Raw genomic sequence first — 17,539 nt, forward strand, 5'->3', positions numbered from 1 at the left:
AGTCATAAATAAATAAATAAATAAATAAATTAATTAAAAAAAAAAAAAAAAAGAATCTATTCCAGTTATCAAAATTAAAAAGCCTTCCACTTATGCCAAACATAAGAACCAGATTTACCCTCCTACCTAAAACAAAAACAAATAACCAAAATTCAGGCAAAATATATGAAGTAATGGTTTTCAAGGCACAAAGGACAATGATTGCTGAGACATGAGAAACAAATGAGGAGAGGTTTATGACTGCCCCAGCCGACCGCTTTGAGAGAGTTTCCAGGCTGTGGTGAAGGAAGGGGGAAAAATCAAATAAAAGAAACTGAGGTAGATAGGACTTTAGTGTGAAATTTTATGTTTAACAGGCTAACGGGTTAAGCTGTGTTTCCTGTTTCCTGTGGCTGTGATGTCAGAGGCTAAAATTCCCTTTGGTGTCCTTGTTTTGTCTCTCTTGTTGTCCTGTGTGTCCCTAGAGACTCTTTAGGTAGGGTTGGGCTTGCATTCCTTTTAGCTGTAATCCTGTTATTACACAGGAACCCTATGGAGGTGGTGTAAGGCATGGGGAGAGGCGATATTCTGCAGTCCTATAATCAGAGGTCTCCATCTTTCAGTGAGCCTGAGTTGGGTATTTTCCTTCCCCCAGGTCAGCCAGGCTTTAGTAAAACCCAAGTCAATTAGGCTTTGGCAAAATGGTTTCTCTTGAGCGCAGGCCTTGTTAGGGAGAACACAGAGATAGGGAAGTATTTCAAAATGGTTACTTATCCCTTCCTTCTGCCGGAAGCACCGGGAGGATTTGTCTCCAGTCTTCACTGTGAGAACTTAGTGGGGATCCTGGAGGTAAAACTTACAAAGTGTGGACCCTTCCCTAGGAGTGGGGTAGTGCGCCCCTGGAATTTGTAACTCAAGCTTGTCTACACTGACTCTCCAGCAAATTGTTAATTACAGTTTAAAGTGTTCCTACTGGAGCTGGCTTCAGCTGCAGGCTTCTCCTCCTGGGATTCTGCTCCCAGTAAACTGTGATTCTCTGTATCTGCCTATCGGTCTCTCCAGTTTGGGGGGCAGCAATTTGCCCGTGACTTCAACTATCTGATAGATGTAAGAAGAGCTGTTGATTTTCAGTTTGTTCAGCTTTTTCTTGTTGTAAAGGCAGGAGTGATGACTTCTAAGCTCTTTACATGTCAGACTGGAAACTGGACATTTGTAGACAATCTCCCTCAAATATTCAGCAGAGTACAAATCAGTGCATGTGCGTGAAGAACCTTCCTGAGGCCAAGATAAAAAAAAAAAAAAATTAGGGGGAATTCCCTGGCAGTCCAGTGGTTAGGGCTCCACACTCTCACTGCAGAGGTCCCACGTGCGATCCCTGGTCGGGGAGCCAAGATCCCACAGGCCACACAGTCAGGCAAAAAAAAAAAATTAGAATATGAAAAAGAATAGATAAATGTATATATATAACACTGAATCACTTTGCTGTACCCCTGAAACTAACACAACATTGTAAATCAACTATACTCTAATATAAAATAAAAATTAAAAAACAAACAAGCCATTAAAATGGATTATAGAACAGTGCTTGGCACTCACACAGGGCTGGGAATAGTGCATGATCTTACCAGCCAGACTAGAAAAACTCATAATTCACCAGACACTGGGAGAATACTTGGGAAGGTTTTGCCTCAGTCTAAGTAGCCCTAGACTGAGCACTGCTTCAGAGCTGCCAAACAAATTATGAAAGCAAGAAAAAAAAGGATCAAACTATTTTCAAGTAACTTAACTGAATAACAGAACAAAGCTCAAGGAGGTTTATAAAAATACAAAAATATCCAGTACTCAACAAGGTAAAATTCACAATTTCTACCATTAAATTGATGATTACTAGGCATGCAAAAAGGAGGAAAACATGAGCCATATTGAACAAAACAAAAAACAAAACCAATGGACACACACACACACACACACACACACACAGAACTCACATAGATTATAATCTTAAATCCTAAAAGCAACTCATCCTGGTAGATTCCATTTTCTTTCTTTCACAAAAGAGAAGTGTTAAATGACTTGCTTGAGGTTGCCCCACTAACAGGCACCAGAATTGGGATTCAAACCCCATCCAACTGGCCCCAGAAATGGAGCTTCTTGGACTAAACTGTACTGTTCCCAACCATCTCCATCCTCTGGTCATCTCTGTATGAGAGCTGAAACAAGAAGGCTGAAGGTCCACTTGTTTGACTTCAGCTGGGAATGTGTGTGTCTCACATGTCCGCATGTCTACAAAGGACCTTGAAAGAGCCCGAGTGTTGATTTTTGAATCACAAATAAATTTTAGCAAGTAGGTGAATTGGCAAATATAGAATCCATGAATAGTCTTTATCTTTATGTCATCCTCATTTTTTTTTTTTTTGACCGCACCTTGTGGCATGTGGGATCTCAGTTCCCTGACGGGGGATAGAACCGGCGACCCCTGCATTGGGAGGGTAGAGTCTTAACCACTGGACCACCAAGGAAGTCCTGGATGTCATCCTCATTTTTGAAGGGAATTTTTCACTGGATACAGACTCTTAGGTTGTCAGTTATTTTCTTCCAACTCTTTGAAGATCATCTAGCTCCTATTGTTCTTATTGCAACACCAGGAGTCAGTTTAACTATTGCTCCTTCTAAGGTAAACTCTTCCCACTCCCAACTTATATTTTTTTCGGCATGTTTCATTTTCTGCAGTTTCACTACGATGCATTTAGGTGTAGATTTCTTTTTATTAATCCCGTTTGGAATGTATGATTTCTTGAATCCCTGAATTAATGTCCTTCTTCATTAAAAAAAAATTCTTAGCAATTCTCTCCTCAGATATTAATTCTGCTGCAGTCTCTCTCTGTGGTTATTAGCCATTTGTGTACCTTCTTTGGAAAAATGTCTACTCAAATCCTTTGTGCATTTTTAAGTTGGGTTGTCTTTTGTTGTTGACTTGCAAGAGGTCTTTTTAAAAATAAATAATTAATTTATTTATTTATTTATTTTTGGCTGCGTTGGGTCTTCGTTGCTGCACGCGGCCTTTCTCTAGTTGCATCGAGTGGGGGCTACTCTTTGCCGCGGTGCGCGGGCCTCTCATTGCGGTGGCTTCTCTTGTTGTAGAGCACGGGGTCTAGACGCGTGGACTTCAGTAGTTGTGGCTCACGGGCTGTACAGCACAGGCTCAGTAGTTGTGGCGCACGGGCTTAGTTGCTCCAGGGCATGTGGGATCTTCCCGGACCAGGGATGGAACCTGTGTCCCCTGCATTGGCAGGCAGATTCTTAACCATTGGGCCACCAGGGCAGTCCCTGTAAGAGGTCTTTATATATTCAGGGTACTAACCCTTATTAGATATGGTTTGCAAATATTTTCTCCCATTCTGTGGTTGTCTTTCCCCTGAATTTTTTTTTAATTAATTAATTTATTTATTTATTTTTGGTTGTGTTGGGTCTTCATTTCTATGCGAGGGCTTTCTCCAGATGCGGCAAGTGGGGGCCACTCTTCATCGCGGTGCGCGGGCCTCTCACTATCGCGGCTTCTCTTGTTGCGGAGCACAGGCTCCAGACGCGCAGGCTCAGTAGTTGTGGCTCACGGGCCCAGTTGCTCCGTGGCATGTGGGATCTTCCCAGACCAGGGCTCGAACCTGTGTCCCCTGCATTGGAAGGTGGATTCTCAACCACTGCACCACCAGGGAAGCCCTCCCCTGAATTTTTATCTCTTTTTTGTTGTGCTTTATTCAGCACAGTTTCTTCTGATCTACCTTTTCGTATACTAGTTTTTGCTAGGACTTATGTAAGCTGCTGTTATTCATTTATCAGGTTCTTAATTTTACTTACGGTAGTTTTCTGGTCTAGCATTTCTAGTGGGTATTTTACAAAATTTGATGTCGCTTTTCATGTAGCTGAAATTTTAAAATTCAATTTTGTCTCCATGGTCATAGTACTCATAGTTGTTTTGCAGTGTGTGTCTGCCAATCTGACTCTCTGGGGTTTCTGTGGATCTTTTAAAAATTTCTGTTGTTTGTGCCTGTTCTCATTCGTGATGTCCTGTATCATCACAAGTCTACTTATGCTTGTATGTTGAAAATTGTATTTGAAAAATTACTTGTAAAAATAATTTCTGTCCTAGAAAAGCTTTCTCAAGAAGGATTTTTGTTTACTTTTGCTAGGCACCTAGGGGTACTAAAAAGCTGGGCTTCAGGATATTAATTCCCCTTAATCTGCTTTCAGTCTTGACATGATGCTTGGCATCAGGATATTCAAGTTCTGGTTTACTTGTAGTACACCTTTACTCTTAGACTACATCCCTTTGGGATTCCAGCTATAAGGTTAGAGGGTTTATTAAGTTTCCTCACTCTTGGTAGGCTCTGGACTCCAACTTCTGTCCTCGGCTTGGAAAGCTGTCAAAAAATGATTCTTAGCTTCTTTTTTTTTTTTTTTTTAAAATACAACAAACATTTATTTTTATTTTTTTTTAATTTTATTTATTTATGGCTGTGTTGGGTCTTCGTTTCTGTGTGAGGGCTTTCTCTAGTTGCGGCAAGCGGGGGCCACTCTTCATCGCGGTGCGCGGGCCTCTCACTATCGCGGCCTCTCTTGTTGCGGAGCACAGGCTCCAGACGCGCAGGCTCAGTAGTTGTGGCTCACGGGCCCAGTTGCTCCGCGGCATGTGGGATCCTCCCAGACCAGGGCTCGAACCCGTGTCGCCTGCATTGGCAGGCAGATTCTCAACCACTGCGCCACCAGGGAAGCCCTCTTAGCTTCTTTTTGATTAGTGTTTGTCCTCTGGGTTATGAATGGTGTCAAATGTTAAGTTCAGCTTCTCTGGTTTTGGCCTGATATTCTTTAGAAATTGGATACTTTCAGGAAGATTTAACAAAACCACTATATGTAGACTTTTTAGTTGTCTTCAGCTAAAGTGATGGTCCAAATTTACTAATTCACAAATAATAAAAGCTGAAGTCTTAGATGCATGTTTAAATTTTTAAAAAACATACACTTTAGGAATTCCCTGGCGGTCCAGTGGTTAGGATTCCGTGCTCTCACTGCTGAAGGCTTGGGTTCAATCCCTGGTCGAGGAACTAAGATCCCACAGGCCACGTGGTGTGGAAAAAAAAAAGGCAACCTAAAAACGTACACTTTAAAAAAATAATTGTTTTGTCTTTGAGTTGTAAATCAATTGCATTGTGGTTAAGGAATATTGCCTGTATGATACAAATTCTTTGAAATTTGTTGAGCCTTGATTTGTGGCCTGGTGATCAATTTTCGTAAATGTCCCATGTGTACTTGAGAAGAATTTATACTCCTTAAATTTGGGGTGCAGCATTCTATTTATATCTTTTTTTGGGTGATTTTATATTTATTTATATTTATTTTTATTTATTTGGCTGCGTCAGGTCTTAGTTGCGGCATGTGGGGTCTTTCATTGCAGTGTGCAGGCTCTTTGTTGCGGTGCGTGGGCTTCTCTAGTCATGGCACACTGATTCCAGAGCACGCAGGCTCCAGGGTGCACGGGCTCAGTAGCTGTGGTGCGCAGGCTTAGTTGCCCTGTGGCATGTGGGGTCTTAGTTCCCCGACCAGGGATCGAACCCATGTCCCCTGAGTTGGAAGGCGGATTCTTAACCACTGGACCACCAGGGAAGTCCCTTCTATTTATATCTATAAATCAAACCTGCTAATTGTATTCTTTAAATTTTCTAAGCTTTACTTTTTTGTCTGTTCTTCCTGCCATAATTGAGATAGGTGGGTTTAATTCTCTGAGTATAATGGTGAATTTGTTAATCTTTTCCAGTTAATGTATGTATTTTTTCTTCAAATATTTTAAGGCTATGTAATTTGGAACATATAAGTTTAGAACTGTTCTATGTTTCTGATGCACTGAAATTATCATTATGTAGTAACCTTCTCTATCTTTATTCGTGTTTTTTATCATAAACGCTATTTTTAGGATATTAACGTAGCTATGCCAGCTTTTTTTATCTTTCATTTTTTAATTGAAGTATAGTTGATTTAAAATGTGTTAATTTCTGCTGTACAGCAAAGTGATTCAGTTATGCATATACATATATATATTCTTTTTTTAAAAATATTCTTTTCCATATGGTTTATCATAGGATACTGAATATAGTTATCTGTGTTATACAGTAGGACCTTGTTGTTTATCCATTCCATGTATAATAGCTTACATCTGCTAACCCCAACCTCCCACTACATCCCTCCCCCAAGCCCCTCCCCCTTGGCAACCACAAGTCTGTTCTCTATGTCTGTGAGTCTGTTTCCGTTTCATAAATAGGTTCATTTGTGTCATATTTTAGGTGCTACATATAAGTGATATCATATGATATTTGTCTTTCTCTTTGACTTATTTGACTTACTTCACTTAGTATGATAATCTGTAGTTTCATCCATGTTGCTGCAAATGGCATTATTTTGTTCTTTTTCATGGCTGAGTAATATTCCATTGTATATATGTACCACTTCTTCTTTACCCATTCATCTGTCAAAGGACATTTATGCTGTTTCCATGTCTTGGCTATTATGAACAGTGCTGCTATGAACATTGGGGTGCATGTATCTTTTTGGATTAGAGTTTTTTCTGGATATATGCCCAGAAGTGGTATTGCTGGATCATATGGTAGTTCTATTATTAGTTTTCTGAGGAACCACCCTACTGTTTTCCATAGTGGCTGTACCAACTTACATTCCCACCAACAGTATAGGAGGGTTCCCTTTTCTCCACATCCTCTCCAGCATTTGTCATTTGTAGAGCTTTTTTTGTTGTATTTTTTGTTTGTTTTTTTTTATCTTTTTGGCTGTGCCTCACGGCTTGTGGGATCTTAGTTCTCCAATCAGGGACTGAAACTGGGCCCTTGGCAGTGAAAGTGCAGAGTCCTAACCACTGGACTGCCAGGGAATTTCCTCAAGGTCCTGCTTTCAATTCTTTTGAATGTCGACCCAGAAGTGGAACTGCTGCACCATATGGAAATTCTATTTTTAACTTTTTGAGGAACTGTCATACTGTTTTTCATAATGGCTGTACAATTTTACCTTCCCACTAACAGTGCACAAAGGTTTCAGTTTCTCCACATCTTTGCCAACATTTGTTACTTTCTGTTTGTTTAAAGTAGCCATCCTAATAGGTATAAGCTAGACTCATTGTAGGTTTTTGTTTTTGTTTCTGGCCACCCTGCACGGCTTGCAGGATCTTAGTTCCCTGACCAGGGATTAAAGCTGGGCTCTCAGCAGTGAAAGCACAGAGTCCTAAGCACTGGACCCCCAGGGAATTCCCTCTCATTGTAGTTTTTTGTTTTGTTTTTAAATTTATTTAATTTATTTATTTTTGGTTGCGTTGGGTCTTCGTTGCTGCACGCGGGCTTTCTCTAGTTGCGGCAAGTGGGGGCTACTCTTTGTTGCGGTACGCACGTGGGCTTCTCATTGCGGTGGCTTCTCTTGTTGCGGAGCACGGGCTCTAGGCCCACGGGCTTCAGCAGTTGTGGCACGCAGGCTCAGTAGTTGTGGCACACGAGCTTAGTTGCTCCGCGGCATGTGGGACCTTCCCGGACCAGGGCTTGAACCTGTGTCCCCTGCATTGGCAGGAGGATTCTTAACCACTGTGCCACCAAGGAAGCCCTCATTGTAGTTTTGGTGTGCATTTCCTTAATGATTAGTGATATTGAGCATCTTTTCATGTGCTTATGGGCCATTTGTGTACCTTCTTAAAGAAATGTCTATTCAAGACCTTTGCTCATTTTAAAATTTGGTTGTTTTTTGTTGTTGTTGTTGTTGAGTTTTAGGAGTTCTCTATATTCTGAATATTAATCTTTTATCAGATATATGAATTGCAAATATTTTTCCCACTCTTTATTGCTATTTTATTCTGTTGATAATGTCTCTTGATACACAAGATTTAAAAATTTTTGTGAAGTCCAGTTTGCCTATTTCTTTTTTTTTTAACCTGTACATTTGGTGTCATAGCCAAGAAATTATCGCCAAATCCAGTGTCTTAAAGTTGTGCCCAATGTTTTCTTCTAAGAGTTCTAAAGTTTTAAGTCTTACATTTAGGTCATGGATTCATTTTCATTTTTTTGATACTTATTTATTTATTTAGGCTGCACTGGGTCTTAGTTGTGGCATGTGGGATCTTCGTTGTGGCATGTTTAGTTGCAGCATGTGAGACCTTTAGTTGCAGCATGTGGACTCTTAGTTGCAGCATGCATGTGGGATCTAGTTCCCCAACTAGGGATTGAACCTGTGCCCCATGCATTGGGAGTGCGGAGTCTTACCCACTGGTCCACCAGGGAAGTCCCCATTTTGTTTTTTCATTTTTATTTATTTATTTATTTATTGGCTGTGTTGGGTCTTTGTTGCTGGGTGTGGGCTTTCTCTAGTTGTGGCGAGCGGGGGCTACTTTTCATTGTGGTGCTCGGGCTTCTCATTGTGGTGGCTTCTCTTGTTGCAGAACATGGGCTCTAGGCATGCGGCCTTCAGTAGTTGCAGCATGCGGGCTTAGTAGTTGCAACACTTGGGCCCTAGAGTGCACGGGCTTCAGTAGTTGTGGTGCACAGGCTCTGTAGTTGTGGCACACAGGCTTAGTTTCTCTGCTGCATGTGGGATCTTCCCAGAATAGGTATTGAACCTGTGTCCCCTGCACTGGCAGACGGATTCTTAACCACTGCGTCACTAGGGAAGTTCCCCCCATTTTGTTATAATTTTTTTTGTTGGTGCTAGGTAAGAGTCCAACTTCATTATTTTACACGTAGATATCCAATTTTCTTAGCACCATTTATTGAAACTACTGTCTTTTCCCCTTTGAATGGTCTTAAAACTCTTGCTGCAAATCAGTTTTCCATATAAGTGAGAGTTTATTTCTGGACTCCCTATTTAATTTCATTGTTTTATATGTTTGTCTTTATGCTAATACCACACGTTTTGATTACTGTAGCTTTGTGTATTTTCCAGGTTTCCTTCTGTTATTGATTTCTAACTCCATCCCATGGTGGTCAGAGAAGATATCTATCTTCTTAGATATACTGAGACTTAATTTTGTGCCCTAACACATGGTCTGTCCTGGAGAGTGTCCCACCTGAACTTGAGAAGAATGTGTATTTTATTGTGGCATAAAATGTTCTGTTTATGTCTGTTAGCTCTAGTTGATTTATTGTGTTGTTCAAGTCTTCTATTTCCTTATTATCTTCTTTTTGGTTGTTCTATCCATTATTGCGAGTAGGGTATTGAAGTCTCCAACATTATTATTATTATTATTTTTAAGCTCATGGATGAGGTTTATTTTCCAATTGACAGTTTATGCTAGGAAATACAGTCTCCAAACCTGACAAGAAACATTCACTACCCATTCATGTGGTTGAAAAGGAAATTAAGTTAATTATAGTCTTTAAACTTTTTTTTTTTAATTTATTTATTTTTATTTATTTTTATGGCTGTGTTGGGTCTTCGTTTCTGCACGAGGGCTTTCTCTAGTTGTGGCAAGCGGGGGCCACTCCTCACTGCAGTGCGCTGGCCTCTCACCATCGCGGCCTCTCCCATTGCGGAGCACAGGCTCCAGAGGCGCAGGCTCAGTAATTGTGGCTCACGGGCCCAGTTGCTCTGTGGCATGTGGGATCCTCCCAGACCCGGGCTCGAACCCATGTCCCCTGCACCGGCAGGCAGACTCTCAACCACTGCACCACCAGGGAAGCCCCAAGTCTTTAAACTTTTGAAAACAATCTGAGGGGAAAAACCTATATAGTGCTCAAACTGTACTTTTAAAAATACTATTTGATTTATATTCATGTATGAAAAAAAGGGCTATACTATCATGTTTACATACATACCGACATTGGAAACAGAATTCAATAATGAATTACATCTAAATTTTATAAAGAATACAAAAACATTAAAAAAACACTGATTGGTTATAGAAAGCAGAGTGGAAGAAAAAACTATTAGCTATCATTCTCATTTCCATTAAAGAGTAGCACCCTCTGAGAAGAATCATATCAATTAGTAATACTCACCTATACTGCAAAATAATATATACAAAGAAAGTTAGGTTTGTACTGATTTTATTACTTTTACTAAGCCATTTTATCTTCCTCACATTCAACACAAAGAAAATAATATGAAGAAAAATATGTCTTCATTACTCACAATAAGAAAAAGAGTCTGCTTCATTCTGCAGGCCTGGTGTATTGTACAATAGGGAACACTTCATGGTTCATGTGGATCAAAGTATCATTTTTAAATTTTTTGGCTGCACCCTGAGGCATGTGGGATCTTAGTTCCCCGACCAGGGATAGAACCTGCACCCCCTGCATTGGAAGAGCAGACTCTTAACCACTGGACTGCCAGGGAAGTCCCCAAATTATCATTTTGATTCTGACCCACTGAATAGAATCTCATACATATTTGGTGACTGGACTAACTCCCTGGGAGCTGTGATAGATTGAACTACTTCTGTGGTATCCCCAGATCTCACTAAATAAGAAAAGACCCTACACAAGAAAAGATATCAATCTGTCCATGAATTCTATCTATAGGCTCTTTCTTTAGTGTAAGGTGGAAAAAGGGGCCCTTTCTTGAGTACATGGATACAAGTATTCTTGTGGTCTACAGATTGCTGGATTGATATTGTGTCTGATATAATGAAGATAAGATATACATTGAAACCACTGTCAGATTAAGAAACCTCCACAACTTGTCTCAGTTCTTCCAATAATGGAGCAAGTTCTTTTTCTAGGCTGACAATTAGTCCTATATTGGCATTGCTGCTGGCTATGAAACTCATCACCAAAGGTAGATGATTGAATTGAGCTGCCTGGTAGGTGTTACATTGGGTTGGCCAAAAAGTTAGTTCGGATTTTTCCATACGATGTTATGGAAAAACCTGAACGAAATTTTGGCCAACCCAATAGTAACAGATGATAATTTTATTTTTTGAAAGTCCGAGTTTGCTCCCATGGTGTGTTGCAAGGGCAAAAGTAGATAACCAGGTCTCAGAGCATGCTCTGGAGCATTATCATTGGCCACTTTAATGACAGGCACTCTATCTGACACAACAACAGCATGGAGCCCCTCAACACTTGGTAATTTTTTAGACAGGAATTGTTTTAGGTCATCTGCCATAATGAACCCCTTTCTCCTGGCAGGATGTCTCCATGCCTGGGTTTCCGGGCTAACAGTTTCTCTCTCCAACTATTATTATAGAACTGTCTACTCCTCCCTTTAATTCTGCCAATTTTTTGCTTCATATAGTTTGATAATCTATTATAATAGGCATAATTTTTATAATTGTTATCTTCTTGGTATATTTGACCTTTTTTTTTTTTTTTTTTTGGCCATGCTTTGCAGCATGTTGGATCTTATTTCCCTGGCCAGGGATGGAACCTGTGCCCCCTGCAATGGAAGTGTGGAGTCTTAACCCCTGCACTGCCAGGGAAGTCACCTATATTTGACCTTTTTATTAATGTATAATGTCCTTGTCTCTTGTAACCTTTTAAAAAAAATTAAAGTCTATTTTGTCTGATAATATATAATCACTTGTTCTCTTTTGGTTACTATTTCTGTGGAATATCTCTTTCCATTCTTCCACTTCAGCCTTTTTGTCTCTTTGGATCTAAAGTGAGTCTTGGGCTCCCCTGCTGGTGCAGTGGTTAAGACTCTGCCTTCCAATGCAGGGGACAAGGGTTCGAGCCCTGGCCCAGGAAGATCCCACATGCCGCGGTGTAACTAAGCCCGTGTGCCACAACTACTGAGCCCGCATGCCACAGCTACTGAGGTCCGTGCGCCTAGAGCCCGTGCTCCCAACAGGAGAAGCCACTGCAATGGGAAGCCCTTGCACCGCAACGAAGAGTGGCCCCCGCTCGCCGTAACCAGAGAAATCCCGTGGACAGCAACAAAGACCCAACGCAACCAAAAATAAAAAAAAATAAAAAATAAAAATAAAATAAAGTGAGTCTTTCATAGACAGCATATAGTTGGATCATGTTTATTTTTATTTTTATTATTTTTAAAATTTTTATTAAAGTATAGTCAGTTTACATTGTGTCAATTTCTGCTGTACAGCAAAGTGACTCAGTTTTACATATATATGCTTTTTCATATTCTTTTCCATTATGGTTTATCACAGGATATTGAATATAGTTCCCTGTACTACATGGTAGGACCTTGTTGTTTATCCATCTTATATATAATAGTTTGCATCTGTTAATACCAAGCTCCCAATCCTTCCTTTCCCTACCCCTCTCCCCCTTGGCAACCACATGCCTGTTCTCTATATCTCTGAGTCTGGATCATTAAAAATTTTTTTTTATTGAAATATAGTTGATTTACAATGCTGTGTTAGTTTCAGGTGTACAGCAAAGTGATTCAGTTATATATATATATATGTATATATGCTTGTTTTACATTTTCTTCCATTATAGGTTATTACAAGATATTGAGTAGAGTTTCCTTTATTATACAGTAGTGCTGTCCTTGTTTGTTGGATCATAGTTTTTAAAATTCATTCTGTCAATCCGTCTTTTGATTGGAGAGTTTAAACTATTTATATTTAAAGTAGTTACTGATAAGGAGGGACCTACTTCTGTCATTTTGTTATTTGTTTTCTGTATGCCTTATAGCTTTTTCATCCCTCATTTCCTGAATTACTGTCTTTTTTTTTTCTGCCTCGCCACATGGCTGGCTTGTGGGATTGAACCTGGGCCCACCGGAGTGAAAGCACCAAGTCTTAACCACTGGACTGCCAGGGAGTTCCCATTACTGTCTTCTTTTGTGTTGATTTTTTTGTAGTTAAACGTTTAGATTCTTTTCTTTTTTTTTTTTTTTAATTTTTATTTATTTATTTATTTATTTTATTTATTTATTTTTGGCTGTGTTGTGTCTTCGTTTCTGTGCAAGGGCTTTCTCTAGTTGCTGCAAGCGGGGGCCATTCTTCATCGCAGTGTGCGGGCCTCTCACTGTCACGGCCTCTCTTGTTGCAGAGCACAGGCTCCAGACTTGCAGGTTCAGTAGTTGTGGCTCACGGGCCCAGCTGCTCCGTGGCATGTGGGATCTTCCCAGACCAGGGCTCGAACCCGTGTCCCCTGCATTGGCAGGCAGATTCTCAACCACTGCGCCACCAGGGAAGCCCCTCCTTTTTTTCGTATATTCTCTTGTTTTCTTCACCTTACCTTTTCTGTTCTTTCTTTTTAAAATTTTTATTGATGTTATTTCAGTTATTCTTTTATACCAGCATTTAGTTTCCCTCTATAACTCTTATTCTTGCTTCATGTTTTCAATATTATCCCTTATCTTTTTGAGGCTATTCATTATGTATATTTAAAATTTTTGTTCTGGATATTTCTTTATATCTTCTTGGTCTGTAGTTTAGTCAATTTATTGCATTTCTTCAATAGTTTATGCTCCTCAGCTATCTAATCTTTTCCTGAGTTCATATTCCTCTGGGACTATCAGCCTTATTGGCTAAGTAATGGGCACCATGGAGAAAGGCAAAAGGCCAGGCTTCGCTTTGGTCATCTTTTTCTACCTCAGAGAGAACTCTTTGAAAATGAAACCAATATAGAAGAGCAAAGCTTAATGATAAAAAGAAAGAGCTGTGGTGACATCATTTGCATGGCTTCCAGTTCTACCTGAATTTAACTTCACAATTCACTTAAGTAATCTGTTTGCTTAAGCTAGTTTGAATTGCTTTGGTCACTTGATAATCAAAATTGCCTTCACTAGTTCAGCTGTCTTCATCATATACTAGATTTCTTTATATATCTGGCCCAGTGAACTATCCATTCCTACATAGATGTCATATTTTAAATTTCATTGCTTTATATGAGTTCAAGTAGTTTTTTTTTTTTCTAAAGAAAAGATTATCTTTGGTTTTCTATGGACTCATTTTCTTTAGTGGAATAAGTATATACATCTTAGGGTTCTTCAGAGAAACAGAAGCAATAGATTATACACACATACACACACATACATATATTTTTTGGGGGGCATACTTTTGATTAAAAAGCAAAATATAGCTTCCACATATTTGGAGGAAAACCAACTAACATTATAACTAGTATTAAGGAAGAACTGAGCAGATACTAATAAAGGTAACAAAACAAGATGGGTGTAAAAGCAAAGGTCTCTTTGGGGCATGAAAGTAGGTAGTCCATGGAGCTGGTATAGACTTCTATCAAGAGACATACTGGTGGAAACTCAGGTGGAGTCAAACAAGAGAACAAGAAGAGAGGGCTTTTGGTTTTGTATGCATATATAAATTTAAACATGTGTGTTGGAGAACTTTCAGGGTACTAGAGCTGTGCTGCTTCTCCTGAGGACTCAAGTAATGTCACTGTAATTAATAAAGCACGTAATTGCATACCCACCTTGTTTTGACTGTTTGCTATTTTGTAGATATCACTGCATGAAGAAAACCTTGAACTAAAGAAAAGGGGCAAGGAGGTTCAAGGGAGGCTCACTCTACCACTGTCCCATGTGAGCTGGCCTGGGATTGTAGTAATCTAGAAACATTTTTCAGTGTGCTTATTGCCCTTGCCAGCTCCCTAGAAGATTTGGCCTGCCTAAAGAGGGAGCAGAATGAAGAGTTAACACCATTTCCTAGATATAAGAATGGATGAGGTAAGTTTACTTTCAATACTTTGCTACTTTTTAATGTTCCTAGTAGATGGTAAGCACTCAATAAAATGGTAGATACTTAATACTGATAAGTTTAATTTGGCATTGCATACATTCTAACTCCTCTGCCTTACTTTTGCTTAATTGAACTCATCTGGCCAAAATCAAAATCATGATAAAATCCAATTCTGTCTAATCCATATACATTGACTGTCTTTAAAGTCTGCTTACTGATCTCTAGGGATCCCTTTTTGCTGCCCAGCAATCACATGATTTTCGTCTTTATTAAATTCTGTTTCATGCCATATCCTCTTTCTTCAAAGCTCCAATGCCTCTTCTTTCATCTTCATTTTCAGAAGATCACCTTTTCTGTTTCATTGAGAAAATAGAAACTCAGAACTTTCACAAGCTTCTACAGTCATATCTCCCCACCTACCTACATCTGTACCTACATATTCCTTTTTTGAAAAAAAAATTATTTACTTATTCATTTTGGCTGTGCCAGGTCTCAGTTGCATCATGTGGGATCTTCATTGTGGCATGCAGGATCTTTAGTTGTGGCACCTGGGCTCATAGTTGCAGCATGAGGACTCTTAGTTGCGGCATGCATGTGGGATCCAGTTCCCTGACCAGGGATCGAACCCCAGCCCCCTGCATTAGGAGTGCAGAGTCTTACCCACTGGGCCACCAGGGAAGTCCCTGTACCTACATATTCCTTTTCTTCTGTTAAAATGGATGAACTGTCCATATTTCTAGCTGAGGCCAACTCCTCCACCAAAGAGGATGGCAAATAACCACATGGAAATATTCCCAACATCATTACCTTAAGAGAAATGCAAATTAATGGGGGTATATATATCTATATCTATCTATCTATCTATCATCTATCTATCTATCTATCTATCTATCTATCTATCTATCTATCTATCTATCATCTAATCTCCAGTGGGATATAACTACACACCTATCAGAATGGCTAAAATAAAAAGTAGTGACAACATCAAATGTTGCAAGGGATGCAGAGAATCTGGATTGCTCATACATTGCTGGTGGAATGTAAAATGGTACAGCCACTTTGGAAAATAGTTTGGCAGGTTTTTTTTGTTTTTTTGTTTTATAGAAAACTAAACATGTAATTACCATTCAATCCAGCAATGGTACTCTTGGGCATTTAGACTAGAAAAATGAAAATTTATGTTTACACAAAAATCATGTATACAAATGTTCATAGCAGCTTTATTTGTAATAGCCTAAAACTCGAAACAATCCAAATGTCCTTCAAAGCGTGAACTGTTAAACAAGTACATCAATAACATTACTCAGGGACAAACAGGAGTGGACTATTGAGACACGTTAACAACTTGGGTAGATTTTAAGGGTATTATGCTGAGTGAAAAAAGCAGTCCCAAAAGACTATATGCTGTATGATTCCATTCATTCTTGAAAAGACAAAATTATAGAGATGGAGTATAGATTAGTAGTTGCCAATGGTTAAGGATAGAAGGGAGAGAGGAAGGTTGGTGTACTTATAAAAGTATCACAAGGGATCACTGTGTTGATGGAATTGTTTTGTATCTTGACTATAGTGGTGATTACATAAATCCATACATGATAAAACTGCATAAAAGTAAATACAAGTACACATGAGTACATGTAAAACTGGTGAATCTGAATAAGATCAGTGGATTGTATCAATGTTTAAATTCCTGTTGTGATACTGTATTATAGTTATGCAAGATGTTACCATAGGGGGAAGCTGGGTGAACGATATATGAGATCTTTCTGTATTATTTCTTGCTATGTTATGTAAACCTACAATTATCTAAAAATATCTTAATTTAAAAGTGTTATGTAAGATGGTTGATAGTATCTATGGCTTGTTTCTGATACTTTTGTGGTAGTGCTCCTAATATTTCACCTTTAAGCATGATGTTATACGTACTATTGGCTAGGTCTATACATGCACATTAATAAACATATTACCAACATTTTATTGTTAACAGAAAAAACCTTTTATTCTAATTTTACCAAGGTTTTAAAAATCAGGCACAAAAGTTAAAGCTTTATCAATGCTTTTATTGTATATACTGATATCATTTTCTTAATTTGATATACTTTGTTGCATTTCATAAATAAATTTCCTAATATTGAAACACCTTTACATTCTTGACATGAACTGTAACGGGTAATAGTTCATCATTTAAAAAAATTTTTATAATAGAAAACTTCACATGTAAAAGCTGAGTAACAGGGACTTCCCTGGTGGCGCAGTGGTTAAGAATCCGCCTGCCAATGCAGGGGACACGGGTTCGAGCCTTGGTCCGGGAAGATCCCACGTGCCGCGGAGCAACTAAGCCTGTGCGCCACAACTACTGAGCCTGTGCTCTAGAGCCCGTGAGCCACAACTACTGAAGCCCGTGCACCAAAACCCCATGCTCCGTAACAAAAGAAGCCACTGCAAGGAGAAGCCTGCTCACCGCAATGAAGAGTAGCCCCCACTCACCACAATTAGAGAAAGCCAGTGCGCAGCAATGAAGACCCACTGCAGCCAAAACAAAAGCTGAGTAACAATACAATGAATCCCTATGTGCCTATCACCTAGATTCAACAACTATGAAATCATGGCCAATCTTGTTTCATCCTGACCCTCACGTACTCCCCCTCTCCCGTTATTATTTTGAAGCCCCAAATTTCATGTAATTTCATCCACTAATGCCTGAAGTATTTTTGTCTAAAAGTGACTTTATTTATTGGCTGCTTTGGGTCTTCATTGCTGCACCCGGGCTTTCTCTAGTTGTGGCGAGGGGGCTACTCTTCGTTGCGGCGTGTGGGCTTCTCATTGCAGTGGTTTCTCTTTGGTGCAGAGCATGAGCTCTAAGGCACGCGGACTTCAGTAGCTGTGGCACGCAGGCTCTAGAACACAGGCTCA

General features: G+C 39.5%; 1 protein-coding gene and 1 pseudogene across 2 annotated transcripts in view; both read right to left on the reverse strand.

Annotated features, from left to right (window-relative positions):
• Positions 1-2,360: 2,360 nt before the first annotated feature.
• Positions 2,361-11,539, reverse strand: LOC309621306 (ragulator complex protein LAMTOR3 pseudogene; annotated as a pseudogene). Its single transcript has 2 exons — positions 10,910-11,539; positions 2,361-10,867 (listed from the first exon to the last, which is right to left on the reverse strand). The product of its transcript is annotated as a ragulator complex protein LAMTOR3 pseudogene (transcript).
• Positions 11,540-13,633: 2,094 nt separating this feature from the next.
• The window catches only part of ZMYM1 (zinc finger MYM-type containing 1), a 37,696-nt gene continuing 33,790 nt past the window's right edge, over positions 13,634-17,539 (reverse strand). The window contains exon 11 of the mRNA XM_082362668.1: positions 13,634-16,049. Coding sequence (XP_082218794.1) covers positions 16,045-16,049 — 5 coding nt within the window. The 3' untranslated portion in view covers positions 13,634-16,044. The remainder of the gene's footprint in view (positions 16,050-17,539) is intronic.

The sequence above is a fragment of the Balaenoptera borealis genome (assembly GCF_965194805.1).
Source record: "Balaenoptera borealis genome assembly, chromosome: 1".
NCBI classification, from domain to species: Eukaryota; Metazoa; Chordata; class Mammalia; order Artiodactyla; family Balaenopteridae; genus Balaenoptera; species Balaenoptera borealis.